Source organism: Corvus cornix, chromosome 4A, assembly GCF_000738735.6.
Source record: "Corvus cornix cornix isolate S_Up_H32 chromosome 4A, ASM73873v5, whole genome shotgun sequence".
Lineage (NCBI taxonomy): Eukaryota > Metazoa > Chordata > Aves > Passeriformes > Corvidae > Corvus > Corvus cornix.
The window spans coordinates 13,358,771-13,383,475 of record NC_047058.1 but is presented as its reverse complement, the minus strand read 5'-3'; the positions used below and the strand labels follow the sequence as shown (position 1 = coordinate 13,383,475).

Here is a 24,705-nt window from a genome sequence, read left to right as displayed (position 1 = left end):
TCCATGCCCTGGGCCAGCACAACGCCGAGTAATCTTGGCTTGGTTTGATAAGAAGGTCGGTGCTTAGATTGCTTTAGTTACTTGACTACAGAAAAAGTGGAGAACCAGTTCACTGAAGGAGTAAATCTTGATGATTCTGTTTTTAGTTTAAGCATCAAGTTTCCATCTCTTGCAGACCTTTACTAAGGTTGGGGTGCATGCTATGAGTGGGAAAGCAAGAATTAAAACAAAATGTAAATGGGAAATTTGTAAACAACATGAAGTTTCTTGTAAAAGATTTCTTTATGCTGTAATGACTCACTTCAGGAGTATACTTGGTGTTAATGGCTATTTATACATGCAGTTAGAAACTGGTGCTGTTTTCTCTCATTAGTAGTCTTGTTTTTCTTGTTTGCTTAAGGCAAAAATGCAGACGGCCCATACCTGTGGTGTTTGCTGCAGATTAACATCTGCTTTTGCAATTCTTACACATCTCAAATTCCTGTTGATGTAACTGGGAGTACAAGCTCTCCAGGAATAGTGTCGGACTCCTGATGTCATTATTTGTGATTCTACAGTTCCCCAAAGTGTGCTAATACCTCTCAAATAGAGGTAGAGTCATTTGACGTGTAAGTTCTTATCTCATTAAAGTGAATTATTGTTACTGAAATGTGAATGGCATTCTATTATTAGAGAATATTATGTATATAATGGTTTAAGAATGCTTAAGGTCAGGAAGAACAGAGAAATGCTGATAACATCACCACAGACTGTGTGATGGTCCTGAAATGTGAGTAGATCTTTAACTGAAAAAGGTTTTGCTAGACCTATCAGTGTTTTCCCATAGTTTAGGACTTGGACTAAAATCCCCAACATTTATTTATGTTGCATTTTACTTTTTTTTTAAGGAAATTAAAAATTACTACTAATAAGAACTTTCTCCTAAGAAAAAATTTGGGCATTGAGGGGGGATATGGACAAATCTATTTTGTGCCCAGTCTATAGTCTGAGCTTTTTCCTACATAGGTGGCATATATCTATATGTCTATAAATTTTATTTTTAAAAAGAACTGTGGCCTTCATGAGGGACCTTATGTGGAATAACATTAGTAAGGAACTCCTGTCTTTGATGCGTTGCTCCATTCTAGATTGACACAATATATAAAGTTACTGTGCTTTAGTTTATGGAGAACTAAATAATAATCTTTTATAAAGCATTTATCAGAATGGTGAGTTAAAATCTTGCTTTCTTTATGACTTCTTATTTTTTCTACTTATGATAACAGTATTGAGGCATTTCATAAGATCAAATGCTGTCTAGCTGCATTTAAAATACACATTTTGCATATTTCTGTCTTGATTAAGGCAGGGGGAAGGTATGTACCTGCTGCCTAGATTACTGTCAAACGTAACTGAAAGTAGAGTTGAATTGTACTCTGTTCTCCTAACAGAGCCTATTTGCTCCTCTGACTGGGTACTAAAAGGCTTTTATTGCCCTGCTTCACTAACATTTTCCAAATAAAACATTTTTTGCCAGTTTCTGAAGAAATAGCAGAACAAGTACCACCTTAGACAGGCTGGAAGGAGTTCCTGTGCCGTGGATTATAAACCGAAACAGTTGGCCAGAATAAGGAATTAAAGTAATCCCTGATATTAGGAGCATGAAAATGAGATGACCTTCTGTACATGTGAGTTTCTAACCCAGCTGCAGCCCAGGCTCCCCTCTATCACTGTTTCTCCACACCTTTACTGGGCAGAAAACAAAAGCCCAGCCGTTCAGCTGGGAAACTGGAACACATGCTTGCAAATATTACAGACTTTTTAGGCATTGTATTTTTAACAGTAGTTCGTGATCGGAATGACAGGAAGGAAATGAGCAGAAAACATCCTATTCTATCTCTATATAAAATCTTGCTTGTGAAAGATACAGTTACCACAGTAATGATGGGACGCTAATTGATTCATTGTGCTGGGAGACAAGTGCTGAGCCGGGGAGCCAGCGGGGTCATTTTCTTGCTCCAGCTCCACTTTGGTTGTTTGCTGAGGAAGGGCAGGAGAGGGTTATAAAGCTGCTGCCACTACATTCAGTGCATGTTTTTCTCAGAAAAGAAGAGACACCGCCAGCCAAGATCTCTTTCCTTTGGAAATTGTGGCTGGGAAGGGCCCCTTTGGCTCGTCAGACAAAGTGGGCAGTCAGACAGCCCCTTTCCTGAATCCCAGGCAGGCACCAGACGGCTGAAGGAAGAGAGGCACCAGGCTGAATTAGATTGCCTCCTGCTTTGGACAGTACGGCAGGGAGGCAGGCTTAATTGCTTTGCAGCTGTTCATTTTTTCCCCTTCTCCCTCCCCTGCCTCCTCTCCCTCCTCCCAGCTGACTCCGGAGGCAGCCTCTGCTCCAGCCCCTGGAAACCTCCCCAACTTGAGGGCAGAGTATCAGAGGTTTGTGGACTCATTTTTATCAGCCTTGATACTCTTTCCTCAAGCCCAGCAGCAAGTGGGAACAGAAAGGAAACAATTAAGGAAAAAAATTGGTGTAACCTGGTGGTTTGTTTTTTTCCTGGGTTACTTGGTGGTTTCTGAAAGCTTCTGGGACAGGGCACAGGGCAGCACCAGGCAGGTGGCTTGGGTGGCATCGTATCAGGAGAGGCAGCAGAGTGTCATCCTGGCATCCTATCTGAGCAGACAAACTGGGAGAGCCTTTGAACGAGCCCCCTGTGATGTGGCACTCCCTGCAGCAGGATTTACAAGACATTTGGGGTTTTCTCTCCCAAAGCTGCTGCTCCATTCACAGAACTCTCCCAGCCTCCTGCCAGGCAGTGTGACTGTCAGCTGGGGCTGGTTTGGTGATGGTAAAAGAGCCTCAACACTGAAATGGTCTTGCCATGACTATTCAAGGCAAAGCTCTTTTGAACCTTGGAGAACTCGCAGAGTTCTCCAGCCCTCAAAAACTGCTCAGGCCAGACTTGCAGATTTGCATGTATCTCATAATCCCAAACTGTCTGAACCTCATGTTTGTTCAGGAAACAAAGTTTGTTTCCTTAATTGCTCTTGCTCCCGGATTTAAAAATTTAAAAGGTGTTTCCGTGCTGGAGTGATGAGGCTGTGGGCAGCACTGTGCTCACCTGCTCTGCAGAGAGGGGCTCTGCTCACCTGCTACTCAGCCAGCCTTCCCAGCTCTGTTCACCTCCAGCAGCAATGTCAAGCTAACCCAATTTTGCAGCTGGTATTGAGTGCCACAGGCAAGCTTTGAAGATGTCTCTTTAATTCCTGAACTTGTAGAATTTTGTGTATATTTTCCCCTCCAGTTCTACTGACTCACACCATCCTGGGGGGTGGAGGCAGTGAGAGAACAGGAAGACTGTAACCCAGGCCTAATTTACTCATCTGGTAAAGCCAGTTGTCAGTGAGCCATTCACCTCTCTGTCCACAAAGGTAGTACCTCCTGTGGGTCTGTTTGGCCTCCCAGGTATAAATATGGCATCAGTAGTACTTGACTGTGCTAGGCCAATGCACCTCCTGTGCTGGGATGCCCTGTCTGGGTGACAGCATTCCAATGGGAAATGCTGCTGAGCCCACAGCCCAGTGCAGGGCACACAGCTCTGCACTGTTGGGGGCACAGGCCGTTGTGGGAGACTAATCTCTTTATTCTGGACCTGTTTGCTGCTTGTTTTTTATGATATCCTTAATAGCCTAAACCAGAATTTGAGGTGGGCACCAGTGCAGGGTTTTGGCACATTTCTTTTAAGGCACAGAACTGTAATGGGGATCGTTGCTAGGGCCACTGGGAAGACTGAGGGTGTCATTTCTGGAAAGGGAGTGTAGCTATGAGATGCCTCGGTGCTCAGAGAGATTTGTGTCTGTAAGAAATGGATTTAGCAATAAGTTACAGTAGCATGGCAGTGACTTTTTTTTTTCCTAATCTGTTCAACATGCAGCTACGATTGCTCTGCCAGTTAGATTTGAATTGAAACCGGCTCCACAAGGTACAAAGGCTCTCGAGCCTCATTGCTGAGGCCGGAAATCCATTGTGGCTCCTGATTAGTGCTGGTGAAATCGGAAACCTTTCTTGGGGCAGATAATGATCTCGCAAATTAAAATATAACCTGTTAATCCTGAATTTTAACAGGATGGTTATGCAACTCCAGGCCAAATCCAGGATGTGTCTTTTCTGTGCACCCCTTGGTCAGAAAGGCTTTGCTGATAGGGAAGGATGGGTTTGCACCCCTGCAGTACCCTCTTTGCAGAGCTCCCCTGCTTTATGCCAGGCCTGTGGCCAGAGGCAGCAGAGGGGTGATGGAGGTGGGACTGAGTAAAGAAATTGGGGTTCACATGTTGGGACCACCCCTCTGAACCTCTTGGCTGAAGTACCTTAAGATTGGGCCTCCATTTAATGTTCCTCCCCATGACAGTCACCATGGCTAAAGGACAGGTGGTCTGGCTGGGGCTATCCAAGCTTTTGCAGTCCCATAATAATCCCTTTAATTATGGGTAACAAAAGGCTCTGTTTTTTCCCTATGTTAATAACAAGTTCCAGGATATAAATAACTGCAATTAAAACAAAATACCTAACGATTTACCATTTGACACCTATGCAGTCTGCTGGAGCCTTGGCTGTGCAAGGAATTTTTTCTCCTGCCCTGATTGTTTTATAATTGTTCTACAAAGAGCACATGGATGCTCCAGTCATTAAGAAATGCCAACCAAGGTACATTGTGGCACAGGGGAGCAGAGAACAAATAGCTAGGGCTGTGCTGCAGCCGGAGGGAGCGCTCCTTTCGGACCCGCAGCCCTGGTTTGTTTGACTAGTTCTGTATATTGACCTTTGCTTTTTAAGAAAAACACAAACAATCAGGATTGCTTTCTTACAGGACCCATTAACTCTTTCAGAGGCTTCCTGGGGCCTCTTGGTGAGAGCTGCACACATGTGGCCATGTACTGCAGCCTGGAACACCCTCTGCTGTTCTGCTTTCGTTGGGTGTTTGCAGACAGAAGCTGCATGGCTCCTGCTTTGTGCCTTTGGAAGAGGCAGTCTGTATGTAAAAATACATGGAAATAGGCCTAGTCACGTTTGCCAAGGAGATAGGGGCCATGGGGAGAGGGAAATTCACCTCTGCTTTCTGTGGGGAGGCATGGAGTCCCGAGTGTCATTTCTGAGACTGCCTGTGATGTGTTTGATGTGGAGCCTTGCGAACAGAGTTGCTTAAACATACAAGTGTGCCTAAAAATATAAAAATAAAAGCAGTGCTATTTTAAGACTCGAGAATCAGGGATTATAAATAGCCCGACTGGTGTGTTACTCCTGGCTGGGTGTGTCAGTCCTTAAACACCAGCACAACTGTCGCTTCCCTTTGAAGCAGCTTGTCGCTAATGACTGCAGCTGCGGAGCTTCCTCTGCATTCCCGTGTTCTCCCGATAAGCACAGGGCACTGATAAGGTGCTCTCCAGGCTGAGTCCATCACACCAGCCCTCCAGTGGCAGCTTGGGCCTTCGAGCACACACCAGTGGGAGGTGGGCGCAGGCTGGCAGGGAGCTGCAGAGCTGGGATTCAGTGGAGGGAGGCAGCGCTGGTCAGGTACAGCAGGGCCGGTTCTGTTGAGAACAAGCTGTGGAGCTGGGGCTGCTGAACCCCAGAAAAAAAGGCAAGATAGTTGTGAGGTTAAGCGCTGGTTTGGGCCTTGTGAGCTGTGGCTTTAGCGCTCTCCGTTGTCAGTCTTCCTTGTGACTGGTTGGGATACATCTCTCTGTTCCCATCATTTAGACTTCTCCTGTGGCCAGTGGAGGAAAAGATGTTTAGAGAGTCATTTCAGCTCACCATAATGTACACCTCCAAGATGTGATGGATGGGCTGCAGTGAGGGAAGCCTGGAAAACACACCGAGGCTTGGCCCTTTTCTGCTGGAGGTGCCTTTATTCCCAGTCTGTGGAGGCAACAGCAGCTGTGGTGATCCAATATATAAAAATAAATTAAGTTGAAAGTCACACAGGTATCTTAAATAGCTGACTTTTGACTTTCTGACTTTCAAAAATCGTTTTCATTTCTATCTGTTTTTCTGGCATGGTGGCTGGAAAGAAGCACCTTTGATGGTGTGTTCCACTGCCTCCACACTGCGGGTGAGAGGTGGGGGGACAGGCTCTTCCTTGGAGGCTGTTTCCAAGAGGAATTCTGGCCGACTCCTGCACCAAGTAATGATGTGTTTATTTGCAATATATGGAGCCAGGAGCCGTCTCTGGGTGATAGGGATCTGGAGACTAGTAAACAAAAAAAAGGCAAGGTTGGAACTCAAACTGTAAGAAGAGTTGTTTGGGTCTAAAGAAAACAACTATAAACCAAATAATGATGGTGTTCAAAAAGGTCTGGAGTGGTGTACGTCAGGACAAGGTGCAAATGTATCTGCCAAGCCCCTGCACTGGTAGGATGCTAAAATCTGGGTTATTCTCACAGGGAGCTCTGAGCAGCCTGTACTCAGAAGGTGAAGGAAAGGGAGTGTGTTGGCCATGTCTTCTTTTCATAACAAATAGAAATGGGTCAGGAATCTCTCCTAGTGTAGCTGAGTCTTCCCCAGACAAGGGGAGCTTATTTCGTGGTCTTGCACTGGAGGAAGGTTTGCAAATAGGCATCAGTAAAAGAAGTAAAATACCCTGATATCTGAAGGTTTCCAAGAGTTCATGCTGAATTCTTACTCTGTAGCCTGCTTGTAAAACATATGCCTGTGTCCTGACAGGATGATCTGCTAGCACAGACACCAGGTTATTGGTGATAGAGAAGATGATTTCCATCAAAAAATTAACAGGAACAACAGCAGTGACAAATAAAGATCTTACAGGTTCAAACCTGATAAGCTGACAGCTCCCTTTCCAAAGCTGGATGTCTTCAACTAACCACCTAGAAACAGTATTTTGGCAATCTGCTGACCTGCCTTCACCACACTGGTGACAATCAGGGAGCTTCTGGGGGGCCTGAACATAGATCTGCAAAGTTACGGTTAAGTGCCAGGCCAAAGATTAAAGCCTTTTTCTGAAAGTGAAGTTGTTTGTTCAGTCTGAGAGCAGAGACTTCTCCCATGGCTCTCTGTGGTCAGAGCTGCTCCTGGAGGGCAGTGGAAGGACTGATTTAATGCTCCATGTCTCCTTGCTTTTATGCTGATCTCTAAATCATGCCTGTGTTTGGTGGCAGCTTAGCAGCGAGTGCAGCATGGAGCCTGAGACCCCTGGGGTGCTGCAAGCACCCAGATCTCCTCTGCCCTGGCCTGGGGGGTGTTTGCAGCCATGGTCTGTGGGTCTGGGAGGATGCACAGCACACACAGACACAGACACACGCACAGACAGACACACATGTGCACACACATACAAACACACACACATCGTTATGGTATGAAGAAGCTCAGCTTGCTTTTTGTTCCCTCTCCCCACTCCCCCCCTTCTTCTTTTCTATAATCATTGCAAAACAGGAACAAATGAGTGTGTCACTTTAAACCATGAAACCACTTAGTCCATAAAGACAGATTTGGCGTCTTTGTGCTGGCAGTGACAGGCCAGCGTCACTCCATAGTGATCCCACTGTTCTCCTCGGCCCCGCACCCCACCACCCTTCCCACCCCCTCCGAGATTTGCTCCGTGTTTGCCTGCCTCTGTTTTTGTGGTTGGTAACCAGCAGAAGAATGGAATGGATTTAATGATTTGTTGGCTGCGGTGCTGGCATGATTAAGTCAATAAAGCTGCAAGCTGAAAACAGTGTAGTTACAGTATATGACTTTAACCTTGTTAATGCATGTTTACGTCCTCCTGCCCAATGTATAGCTGTATATTGCATAAAGAAGATCTGACCAATCTTTAACCCATTAAATAATTCATAAAGTGAGAGCAGACATCAGCTACTTGTGGAGTGGATCAGTAACCATGGGGTCAGCAATAACTTTGGCTTCCTGGACCATATCCAGCATGTTTAAACTCTGGTGATGTCACCAGGCAAGCTTCTAACCTTAATCATTTGGATGGGAACAAAGGGAAGTTAACTGTTGACATGCGGTGTCTCCGAAGAAGAAACACTTGCGAGTGCTCTGCACCATCTCTGCCTCGCAGGGAGCGTGGCAAGCTCCAGCCTGTGAGCCTCTTTTGTAGACTTCCCTCTTTCCTTACAGCAAAACTGTGGCTGGCCAAATGTTCAAAGGCACATGTTTCCTAGACTCCTATTATCTTAAGTGACAGATACACCAAAATCCCACAGAATTTCAGGGAAATGCTGGCTGACATGAGAAGATGGTATTTGGAGGCACTTGGAAGGTTTTCTCATCACGGATAAATTTTGAATAAAAAACATCTGCCATATAAATGACGGAGAAGGACATATAATGGGGATGGAACAGGGTGAAGACAGGGGTGTGGGAGAGGATGTGGAGTGAAACTGGACCATTCTCCCTGCAGTAAAAGTTGTCACAATAAAATATCAAGCAGGACTTGCAGGAAGATCTTAAGATTTTCACACATAACTACCACAGCCAGTCTCTTCTTTTTGTAAAGACAAAACATAGGGCTGACTTGTCCCAGCACCCAGCCCTCTTCACACAGCTCCCAGCTGGGCACTGAGGGATTCTCCAGGTGCTGCGATGTCCGTAGCTGTTGCAAGCAGCGTTTTTTGCAGACTTGATGGTCAAGTCACGGGATCGTGGGGCATGTGGCTGGGACATGCTGCGCTCCACTGGGCTGTGCAGCCAGGTTAGAGGCCCTGGGGGACCATTACAACTCTGTGTAGTTTAGTGTTGTTCTGAGATGCAACCAGCTGTGGCCAGACCTGGAGGAGACATGCAGAGAGGAGAACATGACAATGACTTGTATGTGGAGTGAAACAGGAAAAGTCCTTCCACCTCTCACTGGTGAGCAGCAAGGAAAGCAGCTCTGCCAGGTCTGTGGGGTCATGACCCCATGGGAGAGGCACGTTTCAGATATGTAAATCCCCCACATTGCCTCATGAAATTTCCCTCATTCCCCTTTTCTGGGAGGAACTTTAATTCCTTTTGGAGGCAAACAGACACAGGGAGCAATGAAGTTTCTTGCCCATAGTCACATGAAGAATCTCTGTATGACAGAACTGGAAACTGGACCTGGTCATGTGAGCCCAAGTCCATAGGAATGGCTTTGTCCTCTGACTCAGTAACGAAACAAGCTCACTGTTCAAGATCATCTTCTTTAGAGGCTTGGGAGTTCACCTGTCATGATCCCAGCTTCCACATCTCCTTCTGACAAATTGCATGCTCACAGTCTCATGAGCTCACCCTCCGCTGTGTGTCCAAAGGGACACTTGCTTGTGTGGCTGAACTCCTCAGAGTCCTGAATGCACAGCACAGACCAGGGGTGTTTGCATGCAGACCTCCAGCATGGGCATGTCTTCGTGACTAGGACTGCTGAGACACCCAGGTGAAAGCTCTCACATGGTTATTTGTGAGGCAGATGGCTGTGTACCGCAGAGCATATCTCGGAATCCACCACATCCGCTCAGTAATGAATTTTCCAGGTGCCAAAAGATAGGCACCTTGTGTTGGAGATTAGAGCCAGGACCCTCAGTCTGCTGTTGCCAGCATCTGGAGGCAGAGATCGGGGGTGAGGCTGACCCCCAGAGCTAATGCTGATTATTCTCAGTCACTCAGTTATTCACTGTTTCTTTTTGGTGGTTCTTTTGAAGATTCTCAATTTAATTTACCCTGCCTTTTTTGTTCTTTTGTTTTGTTTTGGTTTGTTTTCTTGGTTTGGTTTTTACTGTAATCCAGAACAGCAGTCTCTGCTTCAGAGAAGATGCTCCAGAATTTATGGGAAGTCATAGCTGATCTGAGTAGAAATTCCATGTTCTGTTTTCTTTGTTTTTAGATTGGAACGTTGTGTGATGTGCCTGAAAATCTTTCTTTGCCAGTCTGTTGGTTTCGATGAATGAACCCACATACACCTAGTGATGTTTTATTATCACTCACCCACCATAGGGTATTGTAGCAGCTGGTAATTTTTGTGCATTAACTGCATTTTTTTTTCTGCTTGATAGAAAACAGAGTTGCTCCAAGCATGTGCTAATGCTGAATGGGGGGATCCCAACTTCTGACCCATAGCTAATATCCTGCAAGTCACATGAAGCTACCGGGGATTCTTGAGCTGGAGTTCGAAATGCCTGTGTTATCAGCAAATAAACACCATTAATTGCTTCTAATATGACATGCAGTAGTTAAATGACAAGATCCTTATTAATATGTGTGTATATTAGCCTTTTCAGTGTGTATGAGGGGGAGTACGAAGTGGTAAAATTATTTAAAATTAGTAGGGAGTATTTACAGGAAGGCATAAAGAACTGTCAGTTGAGGAAAGCAGCATTTTATGTTCTTGTCCCAGATGACCTTGCTCCAAGGACAAACCAGAGCTTGATGAAATGAAGCTGCAGATGGCTAGTCTCAACTCTGTAATAATGAAATGACACAAGAAAAAAATGAGACATCTACAGTTTGTAAATACAATCTGAATGGAAGGGGAGAAAAGGGATTTTTTAAGGGGAGATTGAGTTGACTTGGTTACAACAGTTCAGCTTCGGGTGTTTTAATAATAATTTCCATTTAAAAACATAATGGAATTGCTCCTTCTTCCCCATACTCAAGGTCACCTTAATACATTCTTCTTTTTTAACATGTCAATATCTCGGTTTTAAAAATTTGCTCATGAGGACTACCTAGTCACAGCCTTCTTTGTATCCATTATTTTAGCATATTATTGATCACTCCACGTTGTTTTGTAAGTCATGGTGGTGATTTTTGACACCTGATTGGGCAGAAAAAACCCTTTTTAGGCGTTGGACTAGTTTAATCTGTTAGGAAAGAGTAAGGTTGTGAGAAGTTTAATACTGAAAAAGTGGTGTGATACTTTGTGCCAGAGCATGCTTTGTGCACTTACATGAGAAATCAGGAGTAAATATGTTGGGTTTTGCATGTGGGGAGGCTTTCATGCAAAGGGCTCTCAGAAGTTGTTAGGCAGCCAGCTACTATTGGAAGTGAACAAGACTTGGGCATCTGCCTCTGAGAATTGATCCTTTGCATGAAAAGGAAAAAGAAATTAATGGAAACGTTAACGTAGAGAAAGCAGGGGATTTTCAAAATCTCAGCGATCCAGACCACCTCACTGGAGTTCAGAGAGCTTTTCAGAAATGGGCGGGTAGAGAACTGATTTATCCCATTAGCTTGAGATTTTCTGACTTTCACTTTGTTATTGTGAAATCTTCACCATTTCTTTTATCAGATCTCTTCTGCTCTCCCTAGTACATAAATTCACCAGCCGGTCATTGCATTTCCCTGTAGCAGCTTCTGCTGGGTGTTGAGCTAACTTGACTCCTTTGGAATCTCATCGACACCTCTGAGAGCATGACTTGACATAACACAAGGGTTGCTTGAGTCAAGCCACTTTATAGATACGAGATGTTGTAGTTTGTCATCACAGCTAGCACAACCTTGTAGAGACAGGCAGAAGGACTACCAGCCAAAACTTGGTGAGAGAAATACAGTTTTAGATTACCTCATTCAATTTATGGCAAGCTGCCCTCCATGGGAACAAGAGCATGGTGTCAAGGGTTGGAGAATCACGGCAGCTGTACAACCCAAATATAAATACTTTGTTCTGTGCAGAGAATTCAATTTTGGATCCTGACCATATGTTATACAGAGAGGTACAAAACACCCATCCCTGCATCTTCGGGTGTATACACAGAAAAACAGTAACAGACACAGTTTCTGTTAAAGAATGGTGGGGAAGGATGAGTCTGACCCCAGAGTGCTGCTCTCAGATGGAAGAAAAGTATGTGAACACTGCAGGCACCTAGGTGCCACTGCCATCAGGGGCCTGCCAGAGACTCCGTGGGTCTCCAGTCTTCCAGGAAAGTTTGCCATGCATTCGGGATGCTGGATCAAAGCTGTTCACCAGACTACCTTTACCATGGCCTGGGAGTTCATCTGGGCCAAAGGATCTGTTTTCAAGGGAGCTGCTCTTGCTGGAATCTTGATCACACCTCTTTACAAGCAGGGAGATTGTGTCTGTCTGTTACACACCAACTCTTCCATTCCTCAAGCTGTTGGCTGCTCCCAAAGCTGTTTCCCATGTTCCTTGTAACTACATTGGTGCTGCTAACAGCATCACAGCTTGATTTCCACATGCCTGCTAAAGGACGCATTTTCGTCTAAGAGAAAAATCACTATTGCAATAATTCACTCTGGATTTTCTGTCTTTCTGTTGCTCTGGTTGCTGTTGCTCTTTAACAAAATGTTTTGATGGATGAAACCAGTTCTGAAAATATTGGTAGAGTCTTCGCACAAAAGCTTTATTTAATTAGATTAATTTTTTTTTAAGAGGGGAAGTGAAGTCAGTTTCCATTGTACTAGAATTGTGGGTGCATTTTAGAAGCATTTTGGATACTTTGATGGGATTTTATTTTGTTTTGAACAGCGTGAAGTATAAGAACAGCTATAGGGAAATGAGTGTTTCATCTGCTTTGCTTGAAGGCAGGAAGAAGATCCTGATACAATTGCTAGCCAGGTGTGGTGATCTTGTTGCTGCTCCTATCAAGGAAGGAGGACTACCTTTCAAGGAAACTGTACATGCTCATGCTGTATTAAAAGAAAGAAAAACTTGAAAGGATTTTTTTTTAACAAAACCATATACCCACGGATCACTTACAGTCTTCAAACAAAGCCTTTTCCTGACTGACAGCCCCCAAGATAAGCTTAGAAACTTGAGTCTGGCAGTATTTCACATGCTTGTGTATCAAGTAAAAGGGTGAAAGATGGGTAAAAAAAAACCAGATCCACTGAACTGCACAGTTTGTTTTATCAATGTTCATACATTGTGCTAAAGCAAACACGCAAACAAACAGAAAGCTTTGGAGCATTTCTGAAATGAAAGGCTGTTTTATCTTGAGGAACATCACTGAATTGTGAGCAGAATAGGGGAGGAAAAAAGGCAGAAGACTTCCAAAGAGCAGATGGGGAGTTTTGTCAAAGGCAAGAAACAGAGGCAAAAAGCACAGGTAACCTCTGACTTCTGTGTGAAGCAAATCACAGTGGCATCTCACAGACATCACACTCTTGAGTGGGCTGACACAATCCTTCTGACAAACCTGACCCTGGATTTTGTTTGCTTTATTTGTTTGCATTGGTCACCATCTTCGTATCTAAGACCACTGACAGCTGTGGAGGCCATGAGCCTTCTTTGTAAAGGTGGCATCAAGGTTTCCTGTGGGGATGCACAAAATCACTACACACCAGGAGTCTGTGTGTGGCTTCTCTGTAATTCTAAATCATGAAACTCTTCAAACCATGAAGTTGGGTGAGGCAGCTTTAATGCTATTGGTGTTTTAATTGCTTAGTGTGTGGTATTTTAGTGTGGTTGTGCCCAGAAGTCTCAGTCCTGGGCTTCAGAGCTAAGTGCTGCCCAAGCTTGGAGTCCCCACCAAGGAGATGCAGCGCAGCTCCTGGATGGGAGAGGATGCATCAGGAGGTAGGAAAACACAGGGGCATTAGTTTGAAACTAGTATTTGCATTTTCTCATCAGAGTACAGAGCTCCCTGTATGTAAAAGATGTTCTTAAAATACAGAACAAAACTTGGTTTGTGAAACTTCACCCCACCCCTGGGGAATAGCTGTCCCTGCCACGAGCATGGATCACCCACGAGTCCCCAGTGCAGGAGCTGGGGCCTTGGAGCAGGTCAGGAGTGGCTCTTCTCAAGTCCTGTAGTTTTCTGGTTGTTTCTTGTGTTTCTTATTTACTATGTGATATCATGGTAAATACTTCAAACTAAGTTACCTTTGGTTGCCAAAAAAACCCCAGACCTGGTGGAAAAAGCAGTTTGTCCCACTCTCAGAGCAAACATCCACCCTGGGTGCCCCATTTCCTTTGGCCTTCTGTTTTTATGCTGCAGCTCATCTCAACAGCCTTTCTGGTTTAAGCTCTGAAATCACTGGATTCAGCTGGATGCCCCATTGGAAGTGGAGGGAATATTTCTCAAATCAGCAGCATCCTTTGAAATTGAATAAACTTTTAAAATTCAGGTACTAGAAGTATTTTTAATTAGCCACTTTTCTGTTCCTCCACTACTGTTAATGCTTTCGGTTAGGAAGTGCAGCTCTTCCCCGACTCTGTAAATATCTGCTGAAATTTGCAGTGCTGCCTGCCTCTCTCTCAGTAACCTTGCTGTGACCTGGTTATCTGTTCAAACCACAAAGAATTCCGTCTCTAATTAGTCCATCTGTTAACTATTGAAATTCATGACTTAGTTTTATTGTCTGAGCCTTTAACATAATGCTGAATGGTCTCACCTGGCAGCTTATTTCTTATAAAGCAAATGTGCCTTTTTGAGAGCCATTTTGGTGCAGATAACTGTCTTTTCAGCATTGGACAAATGAGTCTGTCTAGCAGCCTGCAGTCCCCTTCCTGCCCTCACTGAAATAAATTGTACATCTCCAATAGCTCTGGGCTTAAGTCAATACAATTTAACATGTACGATTTCTTTGTTATATTCTTTGGAGTTACACTGTAAAAACAGATGGGAAGGTTTAATAATGATAAATGAGTTTAGTGTTTTCACGTAGTCCTAAAAAACAATGAATGCTCTTTATTAAAGATTAGAGGCTTTTTTACATACTTGCCAAAGAGTGATTACAGCTCTGGTTCAGATCCTCAGAAAGTCTTGCTTTTAAATTCTTTTTGGACTGTTTGTTAATGAGGATTCAGAGGAATTAGGGGCCATAAGTTTCCTCATTCTTGCTTAAGTGAAGCCACAAAGTGATTATTGGATATATAACTAAGTACTGAGGACTGAAGTTTATCAGCCATGTTCACAAAGAACAATTCGTCTCCACGCTTATTTGCTGCAGTGCATCTTATATGTAGTCAGACGATGGGTCTCGAGCTCATCAGTGGATTTCTGGAAGGATGTGGATTCATAAATGTACATGGTAGGACTCACTGGGACTATTTGCACACTTTCCATTAAGCAGTTGCCTGGATGGTTGTTGGACCAGACCTACACTCGCTGCAGCTGGGTGCAGTGACCTGTGGATTTGCCCATCATACACCAGTCAGCAGCTGTGGGGCACTGGTTTCACTGGGCTGTGCAATGGCCTTTACAGCTGCAGTCAGTGGCTGAACAGTGACACAAGCACTACACATCCCTGCAAGCCTGGAGCCTGATTCGTTTCTCCCTGCTCTCGAAACTAGTGCATGAGATACTAAGTCAGAATGGTGTAGTTATCCCCAAGGCCTTTCTGAGTAGAAATTGCCCCACTGGGAAGCCCAGGAGCTCTGGACCTGCTGCGTGACACTTCACCTGGCAACAGGCACACGTTCTCAAACACACTCTCCAGTTCCAGGTTGTGTGGTGTGCCGTTTAGTTAGGGATTCTGCCCATTTTAGTATGAGTTTGGGGAGGGAAAAATGGAAAAAACCCCTGATACCTACATGCAAGTGCCTTTTATTTTATTTATTTTTTTTTTTAAGTCAAAGAGTCAGACCCTCCCATAGCCCTTGCACCCTCCAGTGTAACTGTGCAGCTCAGCCACATGGCCCCTTGGGTGGGAACACCCGCTTCCAACATTTCCAGATTTGGCATCAGAATCCTCCTCTCTTTGCTGTCTTCCTGGATTTATAATTTATAAATCCAAACTACTAAGGTTATGGCTGCTTTGGCTTGGTTTTACTAGGGGAAGGAAAGTGATTTTTCTTGGGAAGTGATGAAAAGGAAAAATGTTTAAAGTTCATTAACCTTTGGTACAGATTGCAGTGTCCTTTAGACTACACCAGAGCTATTCTTAGTCATGACGTGCAAGTGGTTATTTTTTATTGTACAGGAATACAGTAGTTCCCACTAGTGGTGAAAAGAGAGAACTTTTTCCTTTCCTTTCTGTTTTTCTTTTTGTCTTAACCTAAATGTGAACTAGTAGAAGTCAGGATTTCAAATTCACTCCTTGGCTTCTCATCTATGCTATTTTGTCCTAATTTCCCCAAAAGCAAACTGCATATCTCTAGATTGTTTCTTTACTGGCTAATTAAGTGTTATACAACTTTGCTCTGAAAAACTCAGCAACCCATTCTGTGTATTTGCAAATGAACTTTGCTGATTGTCATTATTGCTATAGGGTGCCTGCAGAAAATCCCATATAATTAAGCATTTGTACCGCCACAGCACAAGAGCCGCAATTAGTAATGTGATTTACACTTCTTTACCATTAATAATATGGAAAAATCAACATTATTTTCTTGATGATGTTTAGGAGAAATTAGAATGAGGTGGACATGATTAGGAAAAGAGACTTTAATGTTATGACTTGTTAATGCAATAGCCCAGAGCAAGACATCAGAATGATTGTCCTTGCACTAAACTCCTTTGCTTCAGTAAGCACAGACCCTCTGCACGCCACAAGACAAGTTTGGAGGAAATTGGATAGATGGCAGGGATTTTGGTGGTATGAACATTTCAGCGTCTTTCATGTGCAGAGTACACAAACTGAATCTCTCCACTTTCAAATATTCCCCCAGAGGCAATCTGCATTATTCAAAGCTTAACTGTGGCTGCAGAATCCTGTCTGACATGAAAGCAGAGTGCCAGCTTTACATGAACTTTCATATTTACATCTGTAGTAAATCATATTTACTTTTTCCTCCCCTCCTCTTTTTCTGTGGGAGAGAGGGAGTAAAATGGGTAGGAGGGAATGGGGAGGAGGAGAGATGTCCAGCAGAATTGTAAGCAAAGCACCAGTAATAAAATCTAGTCTTATGAGACTGCCCATGAATAGGAATGATAATGAGAGCAGTGATGAGCTGCAGGTTTGTGTCTTTTAGTAAATTATCTAGCAGGCATTTACATTTCATCAATTGTGCTTTTGCATAATAGACCAAAGTGCTACAACAAAAGGAGGCACCATAAAAATGAGTAATTTCAGTGACCTTCTTGGTAATCCCTCTTAGAAAGAATGTCTTGGAAGGAGTTGGGTGATTCCTCATGGTGAAGCCTCTGTGGAAAGGTGCCCCAGGCTCGAGGAGCTTTCCTGGTGACAAATGCCTTCCCAGGCTTTCTTCTGGCCACTCTGAAACATGGCTCGTATCCTGTTTTCTCCATCTGAGCGTGCTTCTAATTGTCAGATGTCAAAAGGCAACAACCATTTTCTGCTTGCTTATCTCCTGATAACATTGATTCTCAAACAAAGGATGTGGGCTTCCATTCTGAAAACAAAGGAAGCATGGCCCAGCAAGGATGCTGGATATAATATACATACTTCTCCCTGCCAATAATAACAAAACATCATAAATAATGTAGAAGCTGGATGTGAAAATGGAGGACGGGGAATACGCTGGTGCTGCTGTTCCTGGGTACAGCACTCACAGGATCTTGTCTTCAGCGAGGCCTTGACTTCTTCCCTCATTTTTCTCTTGTGTTTCCCTGAATACCTGCCAGCTCCTAAGATGTTTAGAATTCAGGATTTTTAAAATTCTTTTTCCATTTTGGGTTGTGTCTTCACTGTGCTCTGGTGAATTATATTTTTCTCTCCTCTCCACCATACTCTTTCTTTGGAGGCAAGACCTCAGCTGTCAAAGTCAATTTGGATCTTTCACTGAGGACTTAGAGCAAGACTGGTTTGTGCCAGGCAGGAGCAGGTCCCACTGCATTTATTACTGATTTGTGCTGAGGCATGACCTGGCCCTACATTTTTGCATGTTCTTCTCTCCTTTTACAATGACCTCTTCTTGTTCATCCAATCATGAGACCCACAAGAACCACTTCAATCGCAGGCCCACATCTTCCTTATCTCTCTGGATCCCTGGTCTGATGGCACCTTTTCCACTCTTCTGCCTTTAGTTTGCTCTTTTCCTGTAGGTTTTTCCTTTACATTCACATGCCAAATCCTACCCTGATGCAACTTTCCTTCTGTCCTTCAGTGTAACAGTTGGAGAAGTTGTGAGAAATGTGATGCTTTACTCACATCCCTTCTGCCAGCCAGGCAGCCCTGTGACTGCAGCAGTGGTAGTGAATTGGTCCCTGTGGCCTTGGGCTACTCACGAGGAATTTTGGATTAACTTTTTGCTTCTCTCACTTCTTCTTGTGCTGATCCTTAGAAATCAGAGCAGTCCCCCACCTCTCACTGTCCTCACTGTAACACACAGGGCTGTGTGAGTCCATGAGGTGTTTTGGCCTTGGGACAGCTGAAGACCGAAGAGAGGGCATCAGCAGAGAGGATAAGGACTTCTGTTGTTACCTCCCTGATGAGATTAATTTTATTTTTTTCATCTTTCTTGGCAGGATCAAAATCCTGGAATTGTTGCCAGACTTCAGGAGCCGGGCTCCATCCCAAGCGGCGGCTCTGTGCCGGCACCAGCCACGGTCAACGGGTACACGATGAGGAACCATTTACTGAAGCAGCAGATAATGAAACGGCAGCTGATGCAGGTACGATGCTGAATGCGTCTGTGGGTTGCTGTGCTGTCCACCTCACTGGGAAGGACAGGACTAACTGGAATGAGGAAATCATCAGTCAGCAAACACTAAGGAGTGACCCTGGAATTGCTGGGCTGAGTCACACTAAGGCTGTGATGAGTCTAGGATGAGGCCAAGAGAGGCCAAGGCCAAGTGCTGCTCTGCCAGAGTTGAGTGCACGTTTGCCCCCTCATATGCAAGGGAAGGATTTGGTCACCTCCACATCCCTGACGTCATTTTGGTCAGCCACAGAGCTGGGAGGGAAGATGCAGAGAAGGGAGCCTTGTAAAGTGAGTCAGCCCCAGAGAGATGTTCTCCATGCTTGCCTTTCTCTCTGGTTCCCTGGGGATTTAGCAGAGCAGATGTTAGACTCCAGTTTGTCCAGGACTTGACTGGTCTCTCTAGCAACAGAAGCCCCTGTAGGAGGTTTGCTAGGCTGTGTGAGGAAGCTGGGGTGGGGAAATCCCACTGATTAATTGGGTAAGGCAGCTCTGACCATGTGTCTCTGACTTTCTGAATGTGCTGCTGGATTTGGGTCAAGGAGGCTCATTTCTGTGGATGGGAAATGAGATGAGAAGTAGCTCAGTGAAACCCTCAATGAAGTCCTGTGCCGCCCCTTGATCAAACTTCTACAAACCCAACTCTGCTTCCCTGCCATCATTTGGCTTCAACTTTTTCTGGGATACTCTACCACAGGGGGAGCCACCCCTCCACTACCCCCAGAGGGCTCCCCAGGTCATAGCTGCTGCCCGCAGCAGGGATCTGAGTGCAGTGGTGGGTTCTGGGGCTAAATGGGGGGAGACTCAAATCAGGTCACCTGGAGTAGCCTGGCAATGCCTTGCTCAGGGAGCACCTGCTGTGGATCCCTGGCTCCCTGTGTTCTGGTTAAAAGTGGCAACCAGCACACAAGGGGGTGGTGCACATGGGCAGAGCCTCCAACTGCAGCACACTTCAATCAGAAGCTGGTGAACACAGGAGTCTCCATGTTTGTCCAGCTTCCTTTTGGCTGCCTGCACAGCATCTGCTGAAGGTTGCACTTCCCAGTGCTGGGCTGGCATCTGGACACGTTTGCATGAAGGGGAATGTGAACAATTAAGATTCAGTCTGAAATGAAATGTCTGGGCTGAGTCTCATCAGAGGAGGGGGGTAGAGAGTGTATGGGAGAGGTTGTTAATGATAGTGGCTACACTTCAAGTGTCTGCTGCTCTTTTGCTTGTCAAGAGACTGCAACTTGACTATTACTCCCCTTGTTTTCCAGGAAAAGCAGAGACAAAACATGCTGGGAGTATCATCTGAACAGAGGAGCTTGTTTGCGGCTCAGCAGATAAACCAGTTTCAAGGTAAGGAAGGAAATGCCATGCCATAAAAATCCTTGAGGTGCCAGGGCCTGGTGTCTGGTTAAATAGAGACATTTAATGATTCTCTGCCCTCAGTTAAAAGCATTTAGCATTTTATCACATATCGTGAGATTCCCCTGTTCTCTTTTCCCTGGCTCCAGTATAACTCTGTTACAAAGAACACCAAGGAGAAGGCCCCTTGACATGAAAGAAAGACAGAGCAGCAGTTTCTAAAGGCTCTGCCATGTTTCCAGACTGAATCTGTGCTCACCAGCTAATGCATCTCTTTGTCCACAGCCGTGCAGCAGCCCATTCCTGCTGACTGTAACCAGGTGATCCCAGCTCCTCCGCCCAACCACCGCATGCTGCCGTCAAACCCAGCCATGCTCCAAAGCACCTTGGGCTCTGGCATGGCCCCAGCCACCGCCAGCCAGAGCAGTGGGACGATGGTGATGATTCCACACAACCCTGGCAAGCAGCAGGGGATTTTTCCACCTAATTCTGACTTTAACATCCCGCTGCGGCCAAGCCAGAACTCACTGGGCATGAACTCGGGATGCCAAACTGTTCACAGCCACTCCACTGTGAGGCCAGGAATGCCGATGGGAGGCTTCAGCTCTGGCTCCTTAGCAAATCACTCTGCAACACAGCAACACTTGAGGCAGCCGAGCATGCCAAGAATCCCCAATGTCTACCCCAACTCATCTGCCCAGATGTGGACGCCGACTACTGTGCCAAGAATGCCAAATCAAAGCCAAATGGATACCAGCATGCAGCAGTTTTCCGGGAGCACGGTGTTCTCCAAGCAGAGTGTGAGGCCGAGCACACCGGGTCAGGCGTTCTCGCAGCAGGCTGTGGTGCCGCCGAATCAGATCGCTCCCGGCGTCCAGGTAAGGCAGATGCAGAAACTGAGCATGGGACAGTCTGGCCAGGGCTTGAGCTCAATGAGTAATCAGAACTTGAGACACAATTTAACCAGGGCACCGTTGCCAGCTATGAATGTTATGAAATCGGTGCCCCAAGGAGTGTCCAGTTTTAACCACCTCAATCCTGCCCCGGGCCTCGGCCCGCCAAGCTACCCTTCCACTGGCCAGCCCGACGCCTTCAGCAGGATGAGCGCCGCCGCCGAGCTGCCCCAGTATGACTTTGTGTCCCAGCACAGCAATTCCATCATGCCTGCCAACTGCAGCGACACTGACTTCCTTGACTCCCTCATGAAGAACAGCAGCAGCAACGACGAAGAGTGGTTGAACAATCTGACAATGATAGATGACATTTTGGGACAGCACGCTCAAAGCTCTGGACACGTTTAGCTCAGAGAGAAGCAGCCTCATTGTAAATAACACACGTATGGCTTTGAACAGAACAGACAACCCGTGAAAGCCGCTGCCTCGTTTAATACAGAGGGAATAGACTCAGCCAATTCTTTGCCTGCATCAAAGTTTCATATTGGCAGTTTTTCAGATGACTGTATATATTTGAATATTTTGTAAATTATGTTTTCCTAAACCTTAAATGTAGAAGTATTTATACTTCTTTGCTGGACTCTTTGTAAATAAATCTATAGCATAACTTTTGGTTTTATTATAGGGATTTCATTATACCTTGTTATAAATATGCAAATAATATTGTTAGTTTCAGTAATACTGTGTATTACAGCATAAAATACTTATGTTTTTGACATAACTTAACACATGATCTAGGGGTGTCATTGCGACCAGACTAAGCAGAAATCAAACGTGGCATCTGTTCTCCCATATCAAGAGGAAAGATTGAAAAGTTGCATTAAAAAAAAAAAACAAAATCCCTAAGAGGAGCTGCTGATTCCCTTGTCGCTCAGTCTTGCAGACCAAACGTGGTATGTAGGTCCCATCCAGGCCCCCAGTGCATTCAGGGATCTGCTTGCAGAGATCCATTTGCCAGATCCCAGGCGTGTTCTCAGCTTGATACACTCCAGGAGGTCGCTGTGACACTGACAAGGCGCCGGTGCTGTCCTGCAGGGAGTGTGTGCTCGTGACCTTCCAGCTGCTGACGGGTGTGTGCCTGGGGGTCGCAGGCTCAGCATGGCATGGCATGGCCCATGGTGGCCACACTGGACAGGAGGTGCTGGGCAGGCACTGCCCAGCTCCAGCCACTGAACCCTTCAGCAAAAAGGTAGCTCTGGTTTGTGCACCTCTGCCATGTATATTTGTAGTGTACAGGTGATTTGTTCCTGGTTTTAAGGCTTTTCATAATTTCTGTTTTAATGTAAGACTTTTTTCAGGGGAAAAGTCTATAAACATTAATAGTTAATTTTTGATGTTTTTCTGTCAGCTACTATTGTCCTCTGTATATTTAAGAGTCTGTTTATAAAAGATTCACTGTACTGTAAACTTCTTAAAATGTTCATACTTTGTGTAATCATATTTTAATAGTCACGTCATACTTCGCAATACATTTGTAATATAACGTCAGCTTCAAGCACAGAATGTTTTTTCTTCATACCATAATAAACTGCCAGGGGAAAATTGCGTATCTTTATGTGCTCATTTTTCAGCTACAGTGTTTCATACCTGCAGATATTTGAATTAATTTGATTTGTCCAGGATGCTACAACGTCAATCTAATAACATGTACAAATGCATGTGTGTTGTTGGTAGAAGCAGAGGGCCGAACAGAGGGTTTAAGCAGGCTTTAATTTTATTTTAAGGTGGGATTGCTGAGGCCCTCTGTCCTTTTCGAGTGTAATGATAGGTGAATGTGAAATTAATCTCTGTAGGGCTTTTTTTTACATAGCACCATGTTTCTTTAAGTGACAGTTCTTGTGTGTAAATGCCAAGCGTGAGGCAGTGAGGAGGGGACCTTGCTCATTCTGCGACGCCTGCAAGGGCAGTGGTGGGTACAGAATGTCACTCCTTCAACACAGAAATTGTCTTATGAGAGAGCTGGTGCCTGTCCTGGGGGAGGCCAGGCTGAGAGGAGGGGTAGGAAAGAACAGGAAAATTTTAGCAACGTTAAATAAATGCACAAATAGAATCTGGAGCTAAAATTGCCTCCATTTAACCGAGCCAGACACCGCCCCAGCTTCCTGGTGAAGATGTGTTATTGTTGCCCTTTGTCCCAGGCACACTGTGGGCACGGAGAGCCTGAGGAAATCTCCTGGGGGATTCCTTGCTGGAGGGAGGGGTTTGGCGAGGATGTTCCTGTCCTGGAGCGGGTCCTTCTAGGAGCCTGTTCTCCAGAGCCAAACGGCAGAAAACAGCTCCTAAAGTCAAAAGTGAGAGGGGACAGTCAGTGTTTAAAGCAGCCAGGCACATGCTCTGCTGCTGGTGCACAGGTGGGCAGGAGACCTCCCCAGGTACAACCACCCCAGGCTTGTCAGAGACCCTTGTGGCTTCCTGATGGCAAAGGCAGATCCTCACAGAGCCAGGCATTTTGAGGGGAATGATCCCTAACCAGCTTCATCTTGAGTTTGATGTGTACTTGTAAAAAAACAGGGTGAGGAAGAAAGAAGCCAGTTTTTCCAGCAAAGGAAACCAAGCAATTGCCCAAAACATGCTGTAGAACTCAGCGTCTGAGCAAGGCAGAAATGCCAACTGGCCTCCAGACAGCAGAGAGGGGGAGAAATGCCCATGAGTGTGTCTGTGGTGAAGACAAAGGTGAGTTTGTTTGGCTGCGAAAACTGGCACCATTTCAGCAGCTTTTCTGTCGTGAGCCGTGTCCTGCCTGGGCACAGGGAGCTTCAGGGAGTGGCAGGTCTGACACAGGTCTGGGATCCAGAGGCCCTTGAGCCCCCCAGGCTGGCAGCACAGCAGCCACTGATGGCAGAGAAGGCTACTGCCTGCACGCTCCTCTTTGGGATATTAATAAAAATAGCAAAAATGTCCTCTTCTCATTCTTCATTTTGTTTGTGTCAATACACACTTCATCTTTTCAGTTCTGCATGATTTGGGTAACATACACTGTGGGAAGGGTGTCTTCAAAAGCCAACTGTTTCCAACAGAATTTTTGGAAGACAGTTTATCTTGTACCTCTGTTATGTACGCACTTTTTCTCAGTCTGGTTTTTTTGTCTAGCTTTTGAGCTGGTAGAGATTTTCACCCCTCCATATCCCATTCCTCATGCCTCAAGAGGGAATGATCATTCCTTGCCACAGAGGTGTTGTGAGGAGTCAGGACTATATCAAGCTTAGAAGAACTGGACTAAGTATAATTATTATTGTCTTGCTGATTGTATTTGTAACTACTGATTAGTAAACACGTCTTTTGGGGAGTTGGCACATAACCACAATGACCAGTGCCCTGCTTGGGTTGCAGCCCAAGAGCAAGGCTGCATCTCCCTGGGTCTGCCAGCAGCTTGGGCTGGAGCACAGGCACAGGGAAGTGCAGGGCAAAGGCATGATGACCACGGGGGGTCATTCCAGCAGCTGGAGTACCAGCACTGCAGTCCTGGTTGGTGTCAGGCTGTAACAGTTAATAATGACATTTAATTGTCCGATTTTTCTGAAAAAAACTACCTTTGTCTGTACTTTGCCTTCCCTTTTCTTCTCTCTGTTTAAAGTGTGAAAATGCTCACAGTGTCATCCTGCCTTCGCTCTCATGGTTTGTCATTAAGGTGAATAGTTATAGCTAGTGAGGGCTACGGAGTTGTAGGACTAAACGTATCTACATGGATCTCCTGCTCTGTTTATTGGACCAGCAGATCACCCCACAAGATGTACATGGACTTACACCATGAGCCAAATTCTTCCACCATGCAGTGTAAACACACAATAGACCTCCTGAAGGCAGTGGTATAGCATGGAATTTATACAAACATAAATAAGAGCAGCACGTGGTGCTCCAGCAGTGCAAACTGAATTTGGATTTCTAAAATAGTCACAAGGAACGAAGTGTCTGACAGCACTTGCTGTTGAAAGCAATCATTTATTTTC

General features: G+C 45.1%; 1 protein-coding gene across 2 annotated transcripts in view; it reads left to right on the top strand.

Moving 5' to 3' along the window:
- The window catches only part of MAMLD1 (mastermind like domain containing 1), an 82,036-nt gene extending 59,729 nt beyond the window's left edge, over positions 1–22,307 (top strand). For both annotated transcript variants that reach the window (XM_010403299.4, XM_019288096.3), the window contains exons 3-5: positions 18,283–18,429; positions 19,715–19,796; positions 20,091–22,307. In XM_010403299.4, the coding sequence (XP_010401601.2) occupies positions 18,283–18,429; positions 19,715–19,796; positions 20,091–21,106 (1,245 nt within the window). In that variant the 3' untranslated portion in view covers positions 21,107–22,307. The remainder of the gene's footprint in view (positions 1–18,282; positions 18,430–19,714; positions 19,797–20,090) is intronic.
- The last annotated feature ends 2,398 nt before the right edge of the window (positions 22,308–24,705 follow it).